Consider the following 22,331-nt stretch of genomic DNA (forward strand, 5'->3'; position numbering starts at 1 on the left):
GTGTTCTGACTTCGTCAATGCCAGCTGTTCAGTGGGCAAGACTGCACTTCAGACATCTGCAGGCCTTTCTTCTGAGATCTTGGGATCACAATTTGGAATCCCTAGATTCAGAGGTAAGAGTTCCAACCCAAGTGAAGAGGTCACTATGGTGGTGGAAAAGGCAGGATATCCTATCGGAGGGGTTAGTCTGGGCCTTTCCAATCGAAAAAAGGCTGACAACCGATGCCAGTTCCTGGGGTTGGGGAGCCCACCTAGAAAAGGGTTTCACTCAGGGAAACTGGTCCAGGAAAGAGGCGACCAAGTCCTCAAACTGGAGAGAGCTCAGGGCGATCGACTTGGCTCTGAAGTCATTTGCTCAGGGGCTTCGGGCCCAGCATGTTCAAATACTAACAGACAATGCCACGGCCGTGGCTTACATAAACAGGCAGGGAGGTACAAGGAGCAAATCGCTGCAAGTACTAGCCATGAGCATTCTCCGTTGGGCAGAAGGACACCTGCTGTCTTTATCAGCAGTCCATCTAAAGGGATCCCTGAACGGGGTAGCGGATTTCCTGAGCAGAAACCCCATTCGGGAAGCAGAATGGTCGCTGAACCCAGAGGTTTTCGCCATGATTGTCGAGAAGTGGGGGCTGCCAGAGGTGGACCTGTTCGCCTCAAAGGAGAATGCCTTGGTTCCGCAATTTTTTTCCCTAAGCAATCACGACGGGTCACTAGGAACAGATGCCTTGGCGTATCCATGGAGATTCCATCTCTGCTACGCTTTCCCCCCATTCCAGTTAATTCCCTTAGTTTTAAGAAAGATTCAGGGGGAAACAGTACCGGTTATCCTAATCACGCCTTTTTGGCCAAGAAGGGCTTGGTTTTCAGCCGTTCTGAAAATGGCGGTCAGGCCTTGTTGGCATCTGCCCCTCAGGTACGATTTACTATTTCAGGGGCCAGTAAATCACCCAGAGGTAGCCACTTTGGCGCTCACAGCCTGGTATCTGAAGAGCAGCTCTTAAGGAGCAAAGGTTTTTCCAACCGGTTAATCTCTACGCTATTATCCAGTAGGAAAAGGGTGACTAGAAATATCTATTCCAAGGTCTGGAAGGTTTACAATACATGGTGTAATTCATCTGACCATGACCCAGGGAGTCTTGTTTCCATTCTGGAATTTTTACAGGTTGGTGCTGACAAGGGACTAGCAGTTAGTACCTTGAAGGTGCAGGTAGCTGCGATAGCAGTGTTCCTAGAAAAATCGGTGGCCTCAGATCCGTTGGTAACCAGATTTTTCAGATCCCTTACGAGATCCAGACCAGCACCACTTAAGTTGTTTCCGAAATGGGATCTGTCGATAGTCCTCCAGGCTCTAACAAGGAGTCCTTTTGAACCTTTGGAAGAAGCGCCACTTAGATATCTCACTTTTAAGTCTGTGTTTCTGATTGCCATGGTCTCTGCACGAAGGATCAGTGAGCTTAATGCTTTATCAGTTAAGGAACCCTATTTATCTATCTTCCCAGATAGGGTTATACTTAGAACAGATCAGAAATTCTTACCAAAGGTAGCTTCAGTACAAAATCGTGTTCAGGACATTGTACTTCCGACCTTCTGCCCCAACCCAGTAGGGGAGAAGGAGACTTGTTTTCACATGTTGGATGTTAGAAGAGTTTTGTTATGTTACTTGGAAAGGACAAAGCTCTTTAGACGTTCAGATTCTCTCTTTGTGCTATTTTCGGGCAACAGGAAAGGTTGCCAGGCTTCTAAAATCTCTTTAGCAAGGTGGCTGAAGTTAGCCATTTCAGAGGCTTATTCGCATGCAGGTGTGTCTCCTCCAGCAGGAATTTCTGCACACTCAACAAGAGCATTAGCGGCCACTTGGGCAGAGAGAGCTGGTGCCACCCCTGAACAAATCTGCAAGGCGGCAACATGGTCGAGTTTTCACACATTCGTGAAACATTACAGGCTGGACCTCACATCTGCTAATGATCAGGCGTTTGGCAGAAAGGTCCTGCAAGCTGTTGTCCCGCCCTAAGGGGGTAAGTCTCTGTTATCCTCTCAGGTGCTGTCCTGAAAGACGCCTTGGGAAAAACCAAGTTAGACTTACCGGTAACTTGTTTTCCAGAAGTCTTTCAGGACAGCAACATCCCGTCCTATTGTATTGTATATACTATGCTGTGACTAACGTATGTGTTTATGTGTTCCAGCCGGGGCCGGAGGTCTTCTCTACTACAACTGAGGTATGGTGGGGAGGCGCCTCCCTTTAAAGTTTGGAGGAAGAAGGTGTTTCCTGTTCCGGTGGGTGGAGTCGCTATCTCTCAGGTGCTGTCCTGAAAGACTTCTGGAAAACAAGTTACCGGTAAGTCTAACTTGGTTTTTCCCCTTCAATACAACCCTTTAGGGTTTTGTATGCTGTTTTTTTATGAGACTACAAGACTACAACTAACTAATGAGTCTTAGGCTGGCCATATATATTATATCATTTTTCTTTTAGATTTATCAAAACCATGTAAAATAAGGTCAAACCTAAACACTTTTGTAGTGCTGGTAGATTTTTCAATCTACCGTTTATAGGTAAATTTAGTGGGTTACCTGTTCATACATAGTCAGATTTAGCCTCTGTTCCAGTTTGGCTGTGTAGTTTCACACTGTGCCTGTGGGTGACGTTGTCGCCATGGGTCGGTGTTGGAAAGGCAACGCGTTAAAGTGCTCCTCTGTCCCTGAGATAACTCGGTGGAGGTGGTCCTCCGAGTTGCATTCTGGGAGAGGGTATTTATGGGACAGACGTCATGTTTTAGGGTCTTTTCGTTCCACCTGCTGGCCCTCCTGGCCGACAGGTATGTGTTAGGAGTACTACCTCGTGGTCCTCTGACCGGGAGGACCACGTTGCTGCAGCGTGTGGGTGGGCCCAGAAGCCTGTCTGGGGCCTACCACAGCGGCGAAGGAATGGTCCTGTGCTGTCTGTCCTACGGGAAGAAGCTGGACAACTGAGAAGATCCCAGGGGAGGACCCGTCATGGAAGGATCATGCATAGTGCTGGACTGGAGAGGGGCCTGGTGACTCAGTTGGAGGACGCATCCTAAAGTTAACCTACCGCATAGTACTGCCGGGTCGGCTTAAAGGTTCTAGTGCTGTGTTTGCTATTCATCGTAAACCATTACATCCTGTGGCAGAGGATCGTAATGGTTTCTGTTGCATTCAAGTCTGTGGCAGAGACTTTTGTTCGTGCTGCGTATCGGCTGCTAGGTTAGTGAGAGAAATCTATCCAGGCGGGCAAAGATTCAACTCTGCATGGCCAGCTTTAGTAGTGAAGGTGTCCCCTCCAGCAGTCAGAATTCCAAAAGTTTCTGTAAGCTTTTTGTCAGGTGTGGTCCAACCCACCAACAATATCTCCTTCTTTTCTTCTTTTTTTTTTTTTTTCCCCCTTTTTATCAAGCTGAAATTAATTCACTCTACTTGTTCTTCTAGGCCAGTCTTAATGTATGATGGTAGACCTTGTAGGACTAGCTTTAAGGAAAAATACACATGTGCATTATCTGGATAAGTGGTAGCTGGATGATTTTGGAATATACACATTGATAACAGTAGTGATTACAGTTTTGAACATTGTAGGAAATTTTAGAAAAGCGGCACAGGGCTACAGTGGTTTTCTAGACATGCTTCTTATGACCTGCCAGAAAGGAAGGACTGAATCCAACTGAGACCTGGAAAAGGATGGAGCACTTATCTTTTGTCTTTTGCCACCAGTAAGTAATTTAATTTAATGGAAACCATTGTATACAAGAATTTGAAGAGTCTGCTTCTTCAATGACCTTTTTTGATGTGTATATAAAGGTCAGAGATGTGTGTTTTTTGCTGCTAGTATTTTTGTCTCTCTTCCACCTCTCAAGAAGCAGGGGGCTATGTGTAGGCAACATAGAGGAGGGCCTAGGGCAAAAACTTTTAGGATTCTGGTTTTATTTTTGTGAAGGGCACCTTATTTGAATGGATGTGGTGCAATGAACCACTGAGAGGTACCTCTTAGCACACGCAATAGGTAAAGGTGTAGCAGCTGTAAAGTAGTAGCTGAGTTACTTCTCAGCTGACTAGCATAGTTGTACTGTTGGTGCACACGAGAATAGTCCCAGTCAAGTCTGCAGGAAGCAATAAGCCTACTAGATGGTGGTATGACCAGTTCTTGAAGGGCTCAGTCTCTCTAGCAGCAGATAGTATGGGTCCATGCACACTGGGCATAAAAAAGCTCCCTTCACTGGCTTTTGGCATATTTTTTTTTAATTCAGCCTGCATAAGCAGCTGTAAGTTGGCCTATTTTGTCCATGCACATTGGGGCATTTACAGACATATTTACAGAGAAGCGTTTTCAGGCATAAAAAAAAAAAACAAAAAAAAAACCCCAAACCTCTGAATTGTGTTTTTGAGAGGAGCTTTTGGGCAGAAAAAAAATGCTTGGCGCGCATAAATGCTCAATGACACAGTGTTTAGGAGCATTCAGTGTTTTCAAATGTACATTAATTATAGTGAAAAATTAGCAAAAATGTTTTGGAACAAAAAGCTTTTAAAAGCAAATGCTCAAAAACTCTTGTACAATACGAGCCACTATGGGTATTTTTTTATGCTGCTTTTATGCTGCTTTTTCTGCGGGAGGTTCTGACATTTTTTTTCAGCTGCCTAGTGCACATGGACCCTAAATCCCCACAGCAGCAGTTTGCTAGTCCCAATGATATTGCAGCCCACCATCCGGTCACACACAGCGATTAGTCCACTCTCTGCTCTGCACCCAGGTGATTCTGGCTGTTGGCACATCTGGACTCAACACTCCAGATCCTGCTCAAGACAACATTATGCAGTAGTGGTGGTGCAGATTGGACAGCAATGTGCACTCTCTGGGCTCCTTCATAGCAAGAGGCTGTGTCCTATACAACCTAAAAAAAATTCAGCTCTTTCCCTTTCTCCTGGCAATCTTCCTCTGGGAAATGCAGTTTAAAAGCTCACACCCAACACCCACAGTGGTGCATGTACTGCACTTATGATTCTTCATTGAAGGCTAGATCGGTCCTGCTTACATTTTCCAGCTTTTGTAATAACGTGTGTCTGACCACCAGAGCCATAATTGTACACTGGAAGGTCAGCAATGTTCTTTGTCTCGCAATTCCTCTGGACACAAAGGCTTAGAATACACACGACTATGAAGGGGCAAATAGGCCTATCCTTCTTCTTTTTTTTTTATAGCTGTATTATTTACTAAACTGTGAAAATTTTTAATTTATAGCTTTATTTGCAGAACACCAGACGTTGGCATGCCTATAGAAAAGGTCACTTTGCAGTTCTGTATACTCACATGAGCATACATAAATACAGCTCATAAAAGCAAGCTATATGAATTATTCAACCAGTGCCAGGCTAGAACAGCTCTGGGACGCATATCATTCATTTTCTAGCAAGGACAAATGGATGTCGTGTGTGTGCTGGTGACATTAATCAGTGTCTCAGGGGACAGCACATTCCCCCCCACCAACCAAGTGTCACCTCTTCCCTATGGGGGTATCTGCTCATTATCTAGTAATTGGGCAGCTGTGTCCATCCTATCAGCTGCATTGTAACAATGTGATCAGTGATTGGCTTACCCTAAACACTACATATCTACCATAAACAGGTTTATTTAATAAAGTATTGCAAGGCATAATGGGCAACTGAAGGTAAATTAGTGAAATCTAAATTCTGTCTGCTTGCTATGGATTGCTTTTTTGTACATTGTTCTTTGCCTTATTGATTATGTCTGAATTTAAATCCGGTACATTGAGACACTACATGGCACTTGTCACTGCAGGTCCCTGCAACACATGTGTCCGTATTAATTGTCATAGGCACAAAATCACGAATCACCTGTATAGCAATGCAAAGAAATAATGCTTATCACCTACTACAAATGCTAAACTGGTTTTCTCCCTGCCACCACCCTATATTAAAATTGAAAACAGATCCTGTGTAATACCAACCTGTCCTGAAGAAACTTTTCTCCCCCTGGTCATGTGACCAATGCCAAGGCATTGATTACGCACTCTCTTACAGTGAGATATGTTTAGGCAGAGCTGACCAATGAGCGGCTCTTTGTGAATACAATTAAAGTGGTTGAAAAGGCAGAAGGTTTTTTTTTTATTTTAATGCATTCTGTGCATTAAGAACAAAGGCGATGGCTTACTGTGGTGTTTGTGGAGGTAAGAATTTTAGGGAAATCTCCTCAATGGGGTCACAGTTGCCAATAAAAAAAAAAAACAAATATGTTCTAAATAAATAATCTCATTCAATTCCAAACTTAACATTAAAAAAAAAAAAAAAAAAATATATATATATATATATATATATATATATATATATATATATATATATATATATATATATATATAATATTTATGGCTGAAGTTATATTTTCATCCCTCTGACATAGAAAGCACACATGCAGATCAGAAATGTTTATTTTAACTTAACAGAACCTTTTTTTTATCAGTGTGTTTGATAATCTTTATGATTATTCTGGGACAACTCCCTTTTCTCAAAAGAAACCATTTAGCTGGGGTTACACCTTAACCCATGCACTGCCTGACCAATATTCAATATTATTGGTCAATATTCAGATCTACTCAGCTGCTTGCGTCTATTGTTGACATAAGTAGCCTAGATCTTTGGCAACCTATAAAATCATTTATGGAATAAAGGACTGCTGTTCTGGTCCAGCAGTTTATTGATCTGTGCTCTGATTGATGTGTTGCTTTTTGTGATTGTAGATTTGGTTAGCATTCATTATTATACAGATGTGTCTTGGAAATGTAATAGATGGGCAAATCCTATCCTAGTATTGATCAGTTGTTCCAAATTTTAATAAAAACTACTGAAAGAGGGAACAAAGACAAAAAGGTAAACTCAACATCTTTCCAAATAACTGTTCTGTTGCATGTATTTTGTGTTTTATATATAAACAAGCTTATGTAGATATCAGTCATATTACATCGTACAATTGTAAGCAGTACATAGGCAGGCTACTTTATTGTCAGGGTCTTAGGAATGTGAGGAAAGCCGCAAAAAAATTTTGTAATCATGTAACTCCCCCATCAACACAGCCAGTATTGATGGTGAAATCCCTTTACAGCGCTATTGTGTTGCGCTGACTGGGAGCATATGGAGAACACAATGGTCGCTCCCGGCGGCTTTAGCCGCCAACAGTGATCACATGAAAAAAATGTAACAGGCTGGTTGTACTGAAGTCGATCAATGGATCAACCTTAGTACAACCAGTCAACCTATAGATGGATCAAATATCTGTGGATCCCTGCTGATTTGGCTGAGATTTGATCAATCTATGGCTGGCTTAAGTGGCAGAAGAGTAACGCAGCCCATAGAGGATTCTTCTTTTTCTTTTTTTTTGTTCAGCCAACAGCTTGAATGAAAAAAATTGATTCCCCAATCAACACACTTGAGGTGGATGGGGACTCACACTGTACCTTTGACAGCAGGGAGAAAAATCCAACAGGGTGGATAGGTAAGAACGGTGTATCTACTTCTGTTCACCCACCAGTGGAGGCTGAAGTTGTTGTTGTGTGTGGTTTTTATTTTTTTTAATTTTTTTATTTTTTTTGGGGGGGTGGCGGCAAACAAGCGCCCCGCCCCCAACTGTTTGCCGGTTAGGCTGGCACTTACTCCATCAACGGCAGCGGGTAGCAGGTAGTGTGGTGCAGCGGCTCCATGTCCTCTCCTCCCATGGCGCCTTCCAGCTCCTCTCCTCCTAGGTGTCCAATAGGATTGCCTGTCCTTTCAGCCAATCGGGTGACCGGTGTCAACCGGCTTCCTGATTTGGCCTGGAGGAGGATCATTGTTACAACAGCGAATATTCATTCGCTGTTGTAACAAACCTGGGTGGGATCAGAGCACACTCTTTGTGACCCGAGCCCACCCTATATTGAAGCCTATTAGAGCCCCCCCCCCCCTGAATTGAAATTCATGTGCCGGTGACGCGATGGACGGGGGGGGAGGCGCCTATGTGCTCTTAATGGACAGGCCGCTCCTGTCACCCACCCTTCCCATACATGGATCAAAATCAAACACCCCAACTTGTCAAATTTTGATCCACGTATGGACGGCTTTAGCGTGATGCCAAGGAAGTTGGCTGCAGTGGACAAAGGATACTGTGTGTAATATAAATATATAATTTTTTTTTTTTTTTTCACAGATGGTAATGGGGTGGTAAATGTAATGGTCTCATGTGTTGTGCTGTACACAGCTTGCTTTTTTTGTAAAAGCAAATTGGATAGTTTGGGACACAAACGAGAACATATGGACAATCCACTGCAAAATGACAGCATTATCTGATGGTTCTTGGCCTGTAAAATATATAGGCAGTGTTTCAGTATAAATGTGTCTCAATAGAAACATTTTAAAGAAGGAAAATGATGTAATGGTTTCCTGTTTATATGGCCATGTATAATGAATGAACTGTCTGGATATTAATGACCTGTCTCTGAAAATAGTCACACTAGCTATTAGTTAGTTTAATATACACCCGCTCTGCAAGCCTAGGCTCTATTAAACCTGAACTAAACCCATCAATTCAATGGTTTCAAAAAACAGTTAAATTCAAGGCATGCTGGGAATGCTAACTGTCACATTTGCTTCTGCTCTCAACCAAACTGTCAAACCATCAAAAGGCTGGTGTCCTAACTCATCACATGTGCAGCACTATGGTAGCTACAGATCATACAGAGGCTAAGATGGCAGCTTTTTTTTTTAGCTGCAAAGGATGGGAGGGTTAGGTCTACTTTAATCTGGCCATACACTAGTAGATTTTTGAACAAAAGCTTGTATGAACAATCGTACAAACATTTGTATAAAATTCTCATCAGTACTTTCGGTGACTTAATGAAAGTTGTTCAAAAGTAATTTAAAAAATGTTTACTTTTAACATTCAATTTTGTAATGAGTAGATTTTTCTCAAATAAAAACCACATTCACTGTTAGACATGTGATTGTTAAAGGAATATATTTTCCATCCTGATCCATTGAATTTTCTTGCCACTGCTGTTGAAAACAAACCTCAAACAAGCCTTTTTAAAATGAAAATTCTCTAACTAAATTCTAGTAGTGTAGGGCCAGCTTGCCATAGCATTTGTATCAAAGATAACCATCTAGGTTGCCCCCTGATGTTATTTTCTACTTAGATCTGGACCTACAGTGCCTTGAAATAGTATTAATATCCCTTGAAATGTTCCACATTTTGTCATGTTACAACCAAAACCGTAAATGTATTTTATTGCGATTTTATGTGATAGACCAACACAAAGTGGCACATAATTGTGAAGTGGAAGCCTCGGTTCACACCAGAGGCGGCACGACTTGCAGGTCACCTCATCCGGATCAGGTCTGTATTGTTGGTAATCAGTAGATCCAGTTACTTTTTTCTAGTTGGTGCGTCTACCATCTGACCCATAAAATTGTCCTGCAAGACATTTAGGAACTGACGAGCCTTAGAGGATTGCGCAGTTCCCTCCGCCCATTCTATGTCTGGATAGTTAAAATCCCCCATTATGATAACACTTCCCATCCTTGCTGCTAATCCAAATTATGATAGGAGATCTGTCTTCCCCCTCCTCCCTCAGGTTAGGGGGCCTATAGCATACTCCCAGTATTATTTTCCCCTTGGCTTCATCCCTTTGGAGCTCTACCCATAAGGATTCCACCTCCTCCCTAGCTCCCTTAGTGAGGTCATCTCTCACATTCACTTGTACATTATTCTTGATATATAGGCATACCCCTCCCCCTTTTTTTACTCTCTCTATCCTTGCGATAAAGGGTATACCCTTGAATGTTTGCCAGCCAATCATGAGAGCTGTCGAACCAGGTCTCTGAAATTCCCACAAATCCAAAACCTCCTCGTACAACAGTATCTCTAGTTCACCCATCTTGTCCGCCAGGCTCCTGGCATTGGTGAACATGCCACATAGTTTAGACCGGTTGCATATTATCCTCTTAATGGGTGTTCCGAGATAACAACTAGGACTTGCTACTATACTTACCTTGGGTTTATGTGCTTTGGTCGACCTACCATTATTGCCCCCAATACTACCCTCTGGAATATGTTCCACGCTGACTATCTCTACCTCTGGACCCTCCCCCCCTTCGCCTAGTTTAAAAACCCCTCTTGATAGGTTTGCAGTTGTGCTATACTCTTTCCATTTTAGGATGATGGATTGAACAGTGCTCCTTGACATGTTCAAAGCTTGGGATATTTTTATATATTTTTATTTTATAACCTAACCCTCCATTGAACTTCTCTAACAACCTTATCCCTGACCTGCCTGGTGTGTTCCTTGGCCTTCATGATGCTGTTTGTTCACTAAAGTTCTCTAACAAACCTCTGACAGTTTCACAGAACAGCTGTATTAATACTGAGATTAAATTACACGCAGGTGGACTCTATTTACTAATCAGGTAACTTCTGAAGGCAATTGGTTCCACTAGATTTTAGTTAGGGGTACCAGAGTAAAGGGGGCTGAATACAAATGCACGTCACGCTTTTCAGATATTTATTTGTAAAAAAATTTGAAAACCAGTTATCATTTTCCTTCCACTTCACAACTATGTGCAACTTTGTGTTGGTCTATCACATAAAATCCCAATAAAATACATTTTCCGTTTTTGGTTGTAACATGACAAAATGTGGAAAATTTCAAAGGGTATGAATACTTTTTCAAGGCACTGTAGAAGATATATATTGTTCAACAACAAGCTAGAGATACAAATGGGATTAGCTCACCAACTCGTTATTTTAAAGCTAAACTCAAGACCATACCATAGATTATATTGCAGCTTTCAGTCCTTAGATGTGATGGTTACATTAGTTTTCTTTCTTTTTTTTTGCAAGCCAAGAACATTTTCAGTGAGTATAACGAATCTTGGTTGATCTTGTCAGAAATGCGGTGTGCCCTTGTCACTTCCTAGCTTCTTCTGCAAACTTCCTATTTCCCTGTCCTTCATGTCATGGAGACAACCATGGCTCCCTCCATAGATACAGTAGTAGAGTGATGTAGTCACCCAGGGACATAAAGTGTGTTTATTCGCAGGATTACCAGGTAAAAGTAGAACAAAAGAAACTTGTAGACTAAGGCTACATTCACATCAGCGATTAGGACCGGTGCGAATTGTAGGGGCAGTACCTTCTGCACGTTATTACCGTTGTTAGCATACACAGGGGGACACAGGAAACGGCAGGATCAACCAGGTATTTTATGTCATATAATGTGATAAATTACACTGCACAAGCACTGTGCTATAGATCAAGTTTTAAAGGAACAGGAGCTTTTTTTTTTTTTTTTTTTTTTCTTTGGGTTACAACCACTTTAATGTATTCCCTGCATTAAAGAGGAGCTCCAGACTCCTTCAGAAAAAAATGACGATCTGCAGCTACAAATACTGTGCCTTCTGACCTTTTAGGCCTGGACATTTTTATAGCTGCTGTTTTTGGCTCCAGGCATTTTTTTTTCTGCAGCAAATGAACTCTATGTGTCCATGCACACGTAGACTGTTATCAGAGAGGAGTTTTTCAGCTGTAAAAATGCTCTAACTCTGAAAAAAGTGGCTATTAGGCGTTTATGAGCGTTTTTGAGTCATAAGCTTTTGTGGAAGAATAGCTTTGCTACAAAAAAAGCTATTGCAAAAACGCTGCAAAACTCATTCTACAGCTATAGCTTTCTAAAGCTAACTCTACTGTCATTTTTCTTCACCTGAACCAATTTTTCAATCTGCTCTCGGGTGCTGCTGCTGCCATCTCAGCTAACTGAAACCAGTGTCCTGTCGAAATACTGCAAGCGCAGTACAGTGCGGACACTCTCCGATGGGGGGATCTTTCTCATCGGAACACCGGCAGCGAAGCCTTGCTGCTTCACAGCCAATTCCCTACTCTGCTGCGCTTTGATTGGCCTGGCGGCGGGGGAAGGAGGGGGGCCCCAGAAGAGAAGGTTCAGATCTGCTCTGTGCAAAACCATTGCACAGAGCAGGCAAGTATAACATGTTATTTAAAAAACAAAATCCCAGGCTTACAGTTAATAAGTCATAGGGCAAGGTGGCACCAGAATTCACTTTTGACTAATCTCACTGCAATAAATTGAAATCAATTGGCTATTCTGGTTTATTACACTTTCCAGATCATGTTTGCTCTTTTCATTGGTTTATTAAGGGAATGATCATGTTTGTTTGTTTGTTTGTTTTTTGTAGACAATTGATGTACAAGCTACCGTATTTATCGGCGACGTATTTATCGGCGTATAACGCGCGCTGGCGTATAACACGCACCCCAAGTTTAGGAGGGAATTTTAAGGAAAAAAAAACTTTTAGGAGGGAAGTTGAAGGGAAAAAACTTACATTTATATGCCCATCATTGCAGCCTTCCCCAGTGCAGCCTTGCCCCAGTGCAGCCTTGCCCCAGTGCAGCCTTCGATCCTGTGATCCCCTGCCATCCTGGGCTTCAAAATCGCCGGGCGGGATTTGAAAATGGCGCCGAAATGCACAGAGCCGGTCCTCGGCTCTTCTCGGCGGCTCTCGTTCCCTTTCGGCTCCACTCGTAGTCCCGCCCGGGATGGGCGTGACTGTGAGCGGAGCTATCTGAACCTAGCCGAGTACACTCGGCTAGGTTCGGGCGGCGCTCGAGTGAAGCCGAAAGTGGCCGAGAAGAGCCAAGGACCGGCCCTGTGTATTTCGGCGCCGGCGGCGCCATTTTCAAATTGCGGTTGGCGATTTTGAAGATCTGACAGCTCGGGATCGCAGGGGATCGGCGTATAACACGCACCCGCGATTTTCCCCTGATTTTAAGGGGAAAAAAGTGCGTGTTATACGCCGATAAATACGGTAATTTGCAAGTTAAAGTATACAGTATGTAAACACTCAAACCCCTTGTAAAATAACTCATTCAGTTAAAAATTAAAAATGAAAGGCAAAACATTTGTGTATACATATAAAAAAAAACATTATAAATGCCTCTCCCCTCCTTTTTTAAAGGATCACTAAAGATAGAGATATATATATTTTTTTTAATAACAAACATGTTATACTTACCTCCACTGTGCAGCTCGTATTGCACAGAGTGGCCCCGAACCTGGTCTTCTGGGGTCCCTCGGCGGCTGTCTCAGCTCCTCCCTGCACGGATTCAACACCTTCATGCCAGCTCCCTCGCATGGTGTTGAGTGCTTGCGGGCGCGCTCCCGCGATACAGCCGGTGGCCATAGTCGCTCACTGTATCACTTGGCCCCGCCCCCGGCGCACCACATCATTGGATGTGATTGACAGCAGCGCGAGCCAATGGCTGCGCTGATTTCAATCCATCCACTATAACCAATCAACGGCCAGGCTGAGCAGCGAAGAGGATGTCGGGGGCGAGCGCGGGACTTTCGAGGGGTCAGGGTAGTAAAACGGGGGGGCTGTATTGTCAGATGTTTTTTCACCTTAATGCATAGAATGCATTAAGGTCAAAAAACTTTTACCTTTACAACCCCCTTAAGTGATTACATTACAAGAAAGCAATACAAAGAGAACAGGATACTTTTTTCATGCAAGTACATGGTACAGCAGGCACATATCAGGAAAATGAATGGTTGATTGTTGGGTTTAAAGAATATGTAATGTCTCTCAGAAATGTATATGTTAAATGTATTTGGCATTTTAACAATCAGCCGCCTCTAATTTAGTAAAGTTGCCCAAAGAGTCAACTACCTTACAACCATGTTGACAGTAAATGAGCCTTTGGGGTTATACTAGTACAGGGGTTGTCCCTCTGCTCTTGTATTTGGCTTACTTCTTGTGCTTAAAGCGGAACTCCAGAGATTGCCGGAAGGGAGAGGGGATGAGTCATAAGAGGGCCAATGAGAGCTGCAGAGTTGGAGGTGTGTCTGTGTAAATCCAGGAAGTGAACAGGCAGCAGCTTCAGCTGCCCACAGTTTAAATGGCTGCAGCCAGACTCAGTGGAGGGAGATTTCTGCAGCATATTTGGCAAGTACATACAAGTACACAGTATATATAAAATCAGGGCTTTTTTTCAGCAGGAACTAGGGGGAACTCAGTTCCACCACCTCTGGCTCAGGTCTTCTGCTCCCTGCTCACCACTATCACTTGGTAACACTGAAGTCTAGCTTCTGCATTTACAAGTGATAGCTTATCTCCCAGTAGCTCCCACAGGTCAGATCTCCTGCACAGATCGCACTGAGTGCCTGACAGGGACAAGGGAGATACAGAACAGGTGCCCAGGGTTCAGTGCAGTCATAGGCAGGAGAGGGTGCATGGTAGGCTGCAACTTCTGTGGTCTCCATTTTTTCCCTAGGGAACATTTGTTGATGCTCCTACTGCATGATCTCCCTTGCATTTGACTGTGGTATAGTATGCTGAGAGGTACTACAGCCGGATAGGTGTTTCAGGTTAATATTGCAATATTGTAAGACATATGACAGATGGTGAAGCTTTTAAGAAGGGGGGAGAAGATGAGGGCAGTGAAAGGAGGGGGTTGTATGCAGAGGGAAGAGCTACTATTTGATACAATTTGGCAGGTATGTGTGTGTGCTGGGCATGGTTGAGTTCCTGCACCTATGCTCTGAGAAAAAAAGCCCTGTATAAAATAATATGCAAAGTGGTTGGAGGGAAGCATCAGAATGGAAAAGATGTTTTTATTACAAATTATATGAGCAGACTGCAGTTCCTCTTTAATATCTGCAAAGAGCTTAAGGTAAAATTGCAAGCATTCCCAGCAATATCTTTAGGTGCGATTGCTTGGTAAGATGTGTATCAAGGGTTCCAGATGCTTGGTCATACAGACACTGATCAAATAAAATTTTACTTTTAATGCAAATGTTGTACCCAGGTGGCTATTGATGAATTAATCAGTTTTCCTCAAATTATTTCCAATTTGCTCCTAATGGATTACTAAGCAGACCATGGCATCAGCTTATAGTATGTGTAGGTGACAGGCCCACTTGGTTTAAAATTATTTACAGAAGCTGGGCTCTTATTTCACTCAATAAACATGGCAGTGAGTGAGGTCATTTAGCTAGGAAAACAGTGTGACCTCTGTCTCAGAAGTGACTTATCTCCGGCATGTTGGTTCCCACTGGAGATCTGACATCTTTCAGGAACTGTGCAGCTCTGCTGATTACTGAATAATAACCCTATTAGTGGGTTTAGGGCCCCTGAGAGACCCAGTGGCCATCCTGCAGGCTCACTATACAAACACTTCCCCTTTCCTCTATACCTTCCTCCACACAAATATGATCAGATTAAAAAGCTGGAAATAAGTCAGAGGAGAACTCTGATAACCAACCTTTTCTTTGCTAATCGGATTCTTGTTCCATGTTGCAGGAGGTGGACATGCCGGATGAGGTGAACATTGATGATCTTCTGGATGTGGAAACAGACGAACAGAGACGAAGCAAACTACAGGTTAGGAGATGGAAGATCAAACTGTTTTCGGCATTCTTGCCTTTGTCCATGACTTGTTGTCTAATACCTCTTGAGTTAAAGTGATGTTAATCCCAAACATAAAGAGAAGTGGTTAACTGATCACAGGTGTTATATCACTTTCTGCTCAGCTCACATCTGCCCCTGTTTATAGTCACCCTGCTGCTCGTCTTGTCACAGTTGAGTAAAGCCGGCCATAGACGGTTCGAATGTCGGCCGGTTCAGCAGCAACCAGCCAAGATTCGAACCATGTATGGGCCGGCTGAATGTACACAAGGTGATCCAACGATCAACTTGGGTACAACCCGGATTTTACATGCGATTTTTTTTTTTTTTTTCTACCGGCTGTAAGGAATAATCGCTGTGTTCTGTCGGGAGAACACAACGGCTCTATGGAAGGGATTCCTGCATCAACATGATTTGTGTTGATGGGGGAATCAAGCAAATTTATTTTCTGCAAGCCATGGTCGCAGAATGTTGCTCTGTCTATGGCTAGCCTAAGTCCGAAAGAAATTCGGCATCGCAAATTTTGCTTTGAGTAAGATATAGTCTAATAATTGCCATTGGCAAGAGACTTTCAAGGGTTGAGCTCCAAGTTGCCTCCCTCTCTATAAAGGGATTTTAAATAATATAATCAGTTGTATTTTATGATTTGAACAGCTCCCCATTTTTAAACAATATCCTGTTTTTTTTAAATGGATCAGAATTCTTTTTTAATTGAGAGTGCTAATGAGAGAATCACTTAATTACTTTCAAGCTATTTCCTTCACAGATCTGTTTCCAGACATTGTACAGTTCAATGGTTTCAGATGTTATTACAAGTTTTATTTGTAGATACAGGCAGCAGTCTAGCAGTGATAGAGGTCAGAATCCACAAAAAAGACAGACCACAGGCATCTGTGCATAAATGAGTAAACTTGTGCTGACAGCCATATTCTGTGTTTGTCCTTATTGGGATTTTCTTAGGAACCAGTGTCAGCTTTGATGTGGTCTGTAACTGAATCTGATTTTGTTCCCACACACTCAGGGCAGATAAAAGGGGAGAAGCCTGGAGAAAAATAAAGGGGTTATCCAAAAAACTGTCTACTGTGTAGGCAGTTAGCTTTTTTCCTTCCCCTGCAGAACACCCATCATATTAATTGTTTTTCAAAAAGCATTGCTTTACCCATGGGAAAATGTTTGATTTTTTTATTTTGCATCCGAGTACATGACACCTAATTCAGACAAAGATGATGGAGCCGTTATATGACCAGTGTCTTTGGATTCTCTTCCCTTATTGTGCCCATAGATATCAAAGGAGGACTGAGGAACATTTGGCCTGGGATGTAAAAAACAAACAATTGGCCCTTTTGTGGAGGGCAGTGTTTCCCATAATGAAAGCGTACCGCAAAGAATGTGGTGCGGTAATTAATGGCTATGGGAAAAATTGGGAGTTGTCTTAGAAAACATGGTTTATTGTAACACACCTTTTATATACAGTATCTCACAAAAGTGAGTACACCCCTCACATTTTTGTAAATATTTTATTCTATCTTTTCATGTGTCAACACTGAAGAAATGACACTTTGCTACAATGTAAAGTAGTGAGTGTACAGCTTGTATAACAGTGTAAATTTGCTGTCCCCTCAAAATAACTCAACACACAGCCATTAATGTCTAAAGCGCTGGCAACAAAAGTGAGTGCACCCCTAAGTGAAAATGTCCAAATTGGGCCCAATTAGCCATTTTCCCTCACCAGTGTCATGTGACTCGTTAGTGTTACAAGGTCTCAGGTGTGAACGGGGAGCAGGTGTGTTAAATTTGGTGTTATCACTCTCTCATAATGGTCACTGGAAGTTCAACATGGCACCTCATGGCAAAGAACTCTCTGAGAATCTGAAAAAAAGAATTGTTGCTCTACATGAAGATAGCCTAGGCTTTAAGAAAATTGCCAAGACTAAGGATGAGCTCCGGAGTGTTCGCATGCTGCACGCGCCGAGCCCGCCAGGAAATCGGCACTGCACAGCGCTAATCACAGGCAGTGAGACATTTCATGATGTGCTGCTGCAGAGGTCGGGAAATGTCTCACTGCCTGTGATTAGCGCAGCGCATTGCCGACTTCCTGGCGGGCTCGGCACGTGGAGCATGCGAACACGCCAGAGCTCATCCTTAGCCAAGACCCTGAAACTGAGCTGCAGCACAGTGGCCAAGATCATACAGCGGTTTAACAGGACAGGTTCCAGTCAGAACAGGCCTTGTCATGTTCGATCAAAGAAGTTGCGTGTACATGCTCAGCGTCATATCCAGAGGTTGTCTTTGGGAAATAGATGTATGAGTGCTGCCACCATTGCTGCAGAGGTTGGAGGGGTGGGGGGGTCTGCCTGTCAGTGCTCAGACCATATGCCGCACGCTGCATCAAATTGGTCTGCGTGCTGTCGTCCCAGAAGGAAGCCTCGTCTAAAGATGATTCACAAGAAAGCCCGCAAACACTTTGCTGAAGTCAACCAGACTAATGACATGGATTACTGGAACCATGTCCTGTGGTCTGATGAGACCAAGATAAACTTATTCGGTTCAGATAGTGTCAAGCGTGTGTGGCGGCAACCAGGTGAGGAGTACAAAGACAAGTGTTCTTGCCTACAGTCAAGCATGGTGGTGGGAGTGTCATGGTCTGGGGCTGCATGAGTGCTGCCGGCACTGGGGAGCTACAGTTCATTGAGGGAACCATGAATGCCAACATATACTGTGACATACTGAAGCAGAGCATGATACCCTCCCTTCGGAGACTGGACCGCAGAGCAGTATTCCAACATGACCCCAAATATACCTCCAAGATGACCACTTCCTTGCTAAAGAAGCTGAGGGTAAAGGTGATGGACTGGCCAAGCATCCTCTAACGGAAGGGGAGGTGCGCAAAGTCTCTAACATCCGCCAGCTCTGTGATGTCATCACGGAGGAGTGGAAGAGGACTCCAGTGGCAACCTGTGAAGCTCTGGTGAACTCCATGCCCAAGAGGGTTAAGGCAATGCTGGAAAATAATGGTGGCCACACAAAATATTGACACTTTGGGGCCAATTTGGACATTTTCATTTAAGTTAGGGGTGTATTCACTTTTGTTGCCAGCGGTTTAGACATTAATGGCTGTATGTTGAGTTATTTTGAGGGGACAGCAAATTTACACTGTTATACAAGCTGTACACTCACTACTGTACATTGTAGCAAAGTGTCATTTCTTCAGTGTTATCACATGAAAAGAGATAGAGATATAGATAGATAGAGATATATATATATATATAATTTCTATTATATAAAATTTTAAAACGGGGGCTTGTAAGGAATGAATTGTAAGGCCCCTTTCACACGAGGCGGACTCCGTTTCTACGGAGCCCGCCTGGGTCCGCCGGCTCAGCGGGAGATCAGTTCGTTGGAGAGATCGGATGAAAACGGACAGCGTGTCAGTTTTCATCAGATCTCACCCGATCCGATAGCGACAGACCTGGACGTAGAGCCATCCGTCTGCTTTTAGCGGATCGGACGGGGTCGGATGTCAGCGGACAAGTCTCCGCTGACATCCGACGCTCCATAGGCTAACATGGAGCGCCCGTTCAGGTCCGCTGTCAAAACTGACAGGCGGACCTGAACGGTCCGATCGTGTGAAAGGGGCCTAAAGGAGAAAGTACCTTTTTATGAGCTGCACAAGTTGACTGCTGTTCTGTAAAATTCTGTACAATCTTGAGGCACCCCATTTTAAGATGCAAAAAACTAAACTAACTTCGGAGGTCCTTCCTCGGCTGTTACTCCTTGACCTCCCAATCTCCGGGGGCGACCCAGTGTTGCCAAAGTCATTATGTGCTGTTTGTTATATGCTGTAACTGCCTAGAGAGTTCATTGTGTACTTGATACTTTGGCATTACTGTATTTGTCTTGGTGCAATATTCTAAGTTGGTGGTCTCCAAACTGTGGCCTGGGGGCCAGATGCGGCCCTTTGCTTGCTTTTATCTGGCCCTGGGGGCACCATTTCATCCACTGATAGCAACAATGGGGCACACTTCTTTCCAAAGACACCAACAATGAGGTATAATGACACCAATGATGGGGCACAATTTCTCCTAATGACACTAACCATGGGGCCCAATAGCTCGAATGATGGGACAATTTCCTCCAATAACATCGATGATGGGGCACAATTCCTCCCACTGACACTATAGATGGGGCAATGTTTTTTTTTTTTCCCCGTGATGTCAGAACCTTTTCTACTTCCAATGGCAACAATCCGGCCCACCTAAAGTCTGAAGGACAGGAAACTGGCCCTTAGTTTAGAAAGTTTGGATACCCTTGTTCTAAGTTGTTGAAAAAAATTTGGGAAAAAAACCCCTAAACTAATAGTTTTACATAAGGCAGCCACAGCCACACACGTAGGATAGCCAACGTTAGAGGTGATTTATTCTTCCACAGCAAACACCCCTTTGGACACTAGTATTCCAAAGTTTCTTTTCTCCCTCAAATTCTCTCCTCATTCAGCTAATGTGACCCCGGTGCTTATGGAGTGGGGCAGGGGAGAGGCAAACAAGGATGCTGTGCAAGGTGCCTGACGTCCTCCTTATCAAATAATAACCTCATTGGTTGTTATGACACTGGCAGCTAGAAGGTTGTAATGATGCACAATGAAAACTCGTGGCTTTGTGTAACTAAAAGGCAGACTTGATCCACCTTCTGGCTTGTATACAAATTTTGGGCAATTTTTAGGTGTTTTGCAAGGCACCCCTAAAGAAACCTGAAGGTACCCTGGTTGAAAAAGTCTGATATAGACTCCCCCCCCCCCCCCCCCCAAAAAAAAAATCATCATTACTAGTAATCTTTGTCATCCAATTTTTTCTTTTACAATTGAGTACATTTTATAGTATTAAATCCTTCCAAGACGGAGGTTTGTGGAAACTTCCCTGTGTCAGGTTAATGCAGGTCTGAACAGGGAGCTGATAACTGTATTACACCAAGCAGCAGTTACTGACTGTGGGTCCTTTCTGAGATCTGAATTATAGTGTATCTCCATTCAGGGCCACCATCGCACTTTAATCCATGGCAGCCTTCCATGGATTAAAGTGAAAGATATGATGGAAACCTTTGCTTAGCCTCAGCTGTGTCTGGTATGAATAGAATGATGTCATAAAATGTTGTAAATGTTTAACAATAGTAGTAAAATATGTATTGAATTTGTCTGATTGTGTAATATTCTATATTTTCCAGATCCTCCTGAGGTTATGTACAAATAACACAGAGGTATGTGATTTCAGTTTATGATGCTCTCTTGTACATTATTTAGTTGCTCATTATGGCAAAAAAGGGAGGAGCTGTACTTGGGCACTATGAATTCATAGGCTCTGTTAGTTATAACAAGCACCTTTTTGTAGTAACACCCTAGCCTCACCTCCACTGACTTATCTTAAAGAAAATCTACAGTCTTAAGCCTAGTACACACGGGCCGAACGTCAGGTGGCATCGGCCGGTTCAATAGAAACCAGCCGACATTCGGCCGTGTGTGCTGCAGTCGGTCCGAAAGAACCTGGACGTTTGGCCGGCTTGTTTTGAAGGGGCACGAATGAAAAAGGTCTGCCAATCGGCTCCCAATCAGTGCTCTCAGCCAATGGCTGAGAGTGGTGACCGGAGGGTTCTGGTGGGGGGGGCTGTCCAGAACCCAGAACACAATAGCACAGCAGGGGAGATTGCTGTACTAACATTGCATAGGTAATACAGTGGCTCCTGCGGAGCTGTCAGTTTTTTTTTTTTCATTCAGCCCTGCTGGGTTGAACAAGAAAAAAAAATACTAGTGTGTATTAGGCTTAAGGATGGCCATAGGCAGAGCAAATTTCTTTCCTTTCCTTCGACCACAGACAGTGTTGACAGGGGAATTCCACCCACAGAACAATTGTGCTCTCCTGGCGGCAAGTGTGGGGAGCCGTCCCGCCAAGAGAACACAGTGATTAATGCTAGTGGCCATAAGCTGTTACCAATAATCGCATGTAAAATCCGGCAAGCTGGTTGTACCCAAGTTGATCGATCAACTTTGGTAAATTCAGCCTGCCCATACATGGTTTGAATCTCTGTCGGCTCCTGCTGAACCAGCCGAGCTTTGAACCATCGATGGTCGGCTTTACTGTAGATTTATACTATCCTTTCTGGTCAACTAAACCTTCAGTTTTCTTTCTAAAGCAGCTAAAGCCAGAGTAGAACAGCCTGTTCGGTGTCAGCATAAGGCAGTGCTCTCTGTGGGGAAGCAGTGGTCTGACATGCCCTCTGCTGAGTTAAAGACACGGTTCTTCAATCAACAGCGAGCATGAGCTTTGCTGATTGCTAAGCTAGAGGGGTTGTGTTGACCCTCTTCAACAAGACCACCATTTACTGGCAGGGAATTTTTTTTTTTTTCTACTCTTTGGCTGCTTTGGAAAAAAAAATAGCTGCTGACTTAAAAAGATTCAGTTGGGCTTTACCCTGGCCCAATTCTTTTTAATTGATGCTCACTCCCTATTATGGGGCAATGCTATAACCAAATTTTTCCACAGAAAGACAACAGGATAGACCAACAAAAGAGTGAGATATTTTGGATTGAGGAGCTCCGCTGGCTCTGTAATCCAAAATACCTCTCTTTTTTGTTGGTCTAACCCATCCTTTTTTTGTGGTTCTAAAGTCTATATTTTCAATTTTTTTTTTTTTTTTTTACTTTTTTAATGCATTCTCTGCATTAAGGTAAAAAACGCCCCACTATTTGTCCTACTCACCCTAATCCCTAAATGCTTACCTAACTCCTGTCACCGCTATGTCGTCTGCAGCGCCGCTCCTCACTTCTTGGTCTCACAGGAGACACTGAAAGCAGTGGGAGCCATAGGCTGCTGTCATTCAAA

General features: G+C 43.4%; 1 protein-coding gene across 2 annotated transcripts in view; it reads left to right on the top strand.

The window, feature by feature from the left end:
- Positions 1 to 22,331, top strand: part of LOC141107929 (protein phosphatase 1 regulatory subunit 14A-like) — a 61,613-nt gene that overhangs the window by 18,342 nt on the left and 20,940 nt on the right. For both annotated transcript variants that reach the window (XM_073598995.1, XM_073598996.1), the window contains 2 exons: positions 15,358 to 15,438; positions 20,680 to 20,712. In XM_073598995.1, coding sequence (XP_073455096.1) covers positions 15,358 to 15,438; positions 20,680 to 20,712 — 114 coding nt within the window. The remainder of the gene's footprint in view (positions 1 to 15,357; positions 15,439 to 20,679; positions 20,713 to 22,331) is intronic.

Source organism: Aquarana catesbeiana, linkage group LG09 (assembly GCF_042186555.1).
Source record: "Aquarana catesbeiana isolate 2022-GZ linkage group LG09, ASM4218655v1, whole genome shotgun sequence".
Lineage (NCBI taxonomy): Eukaryota > Metazoa > Chordata > Amphibia > Anura > Ranidae > Aquarana > Aquarana catesbeiana.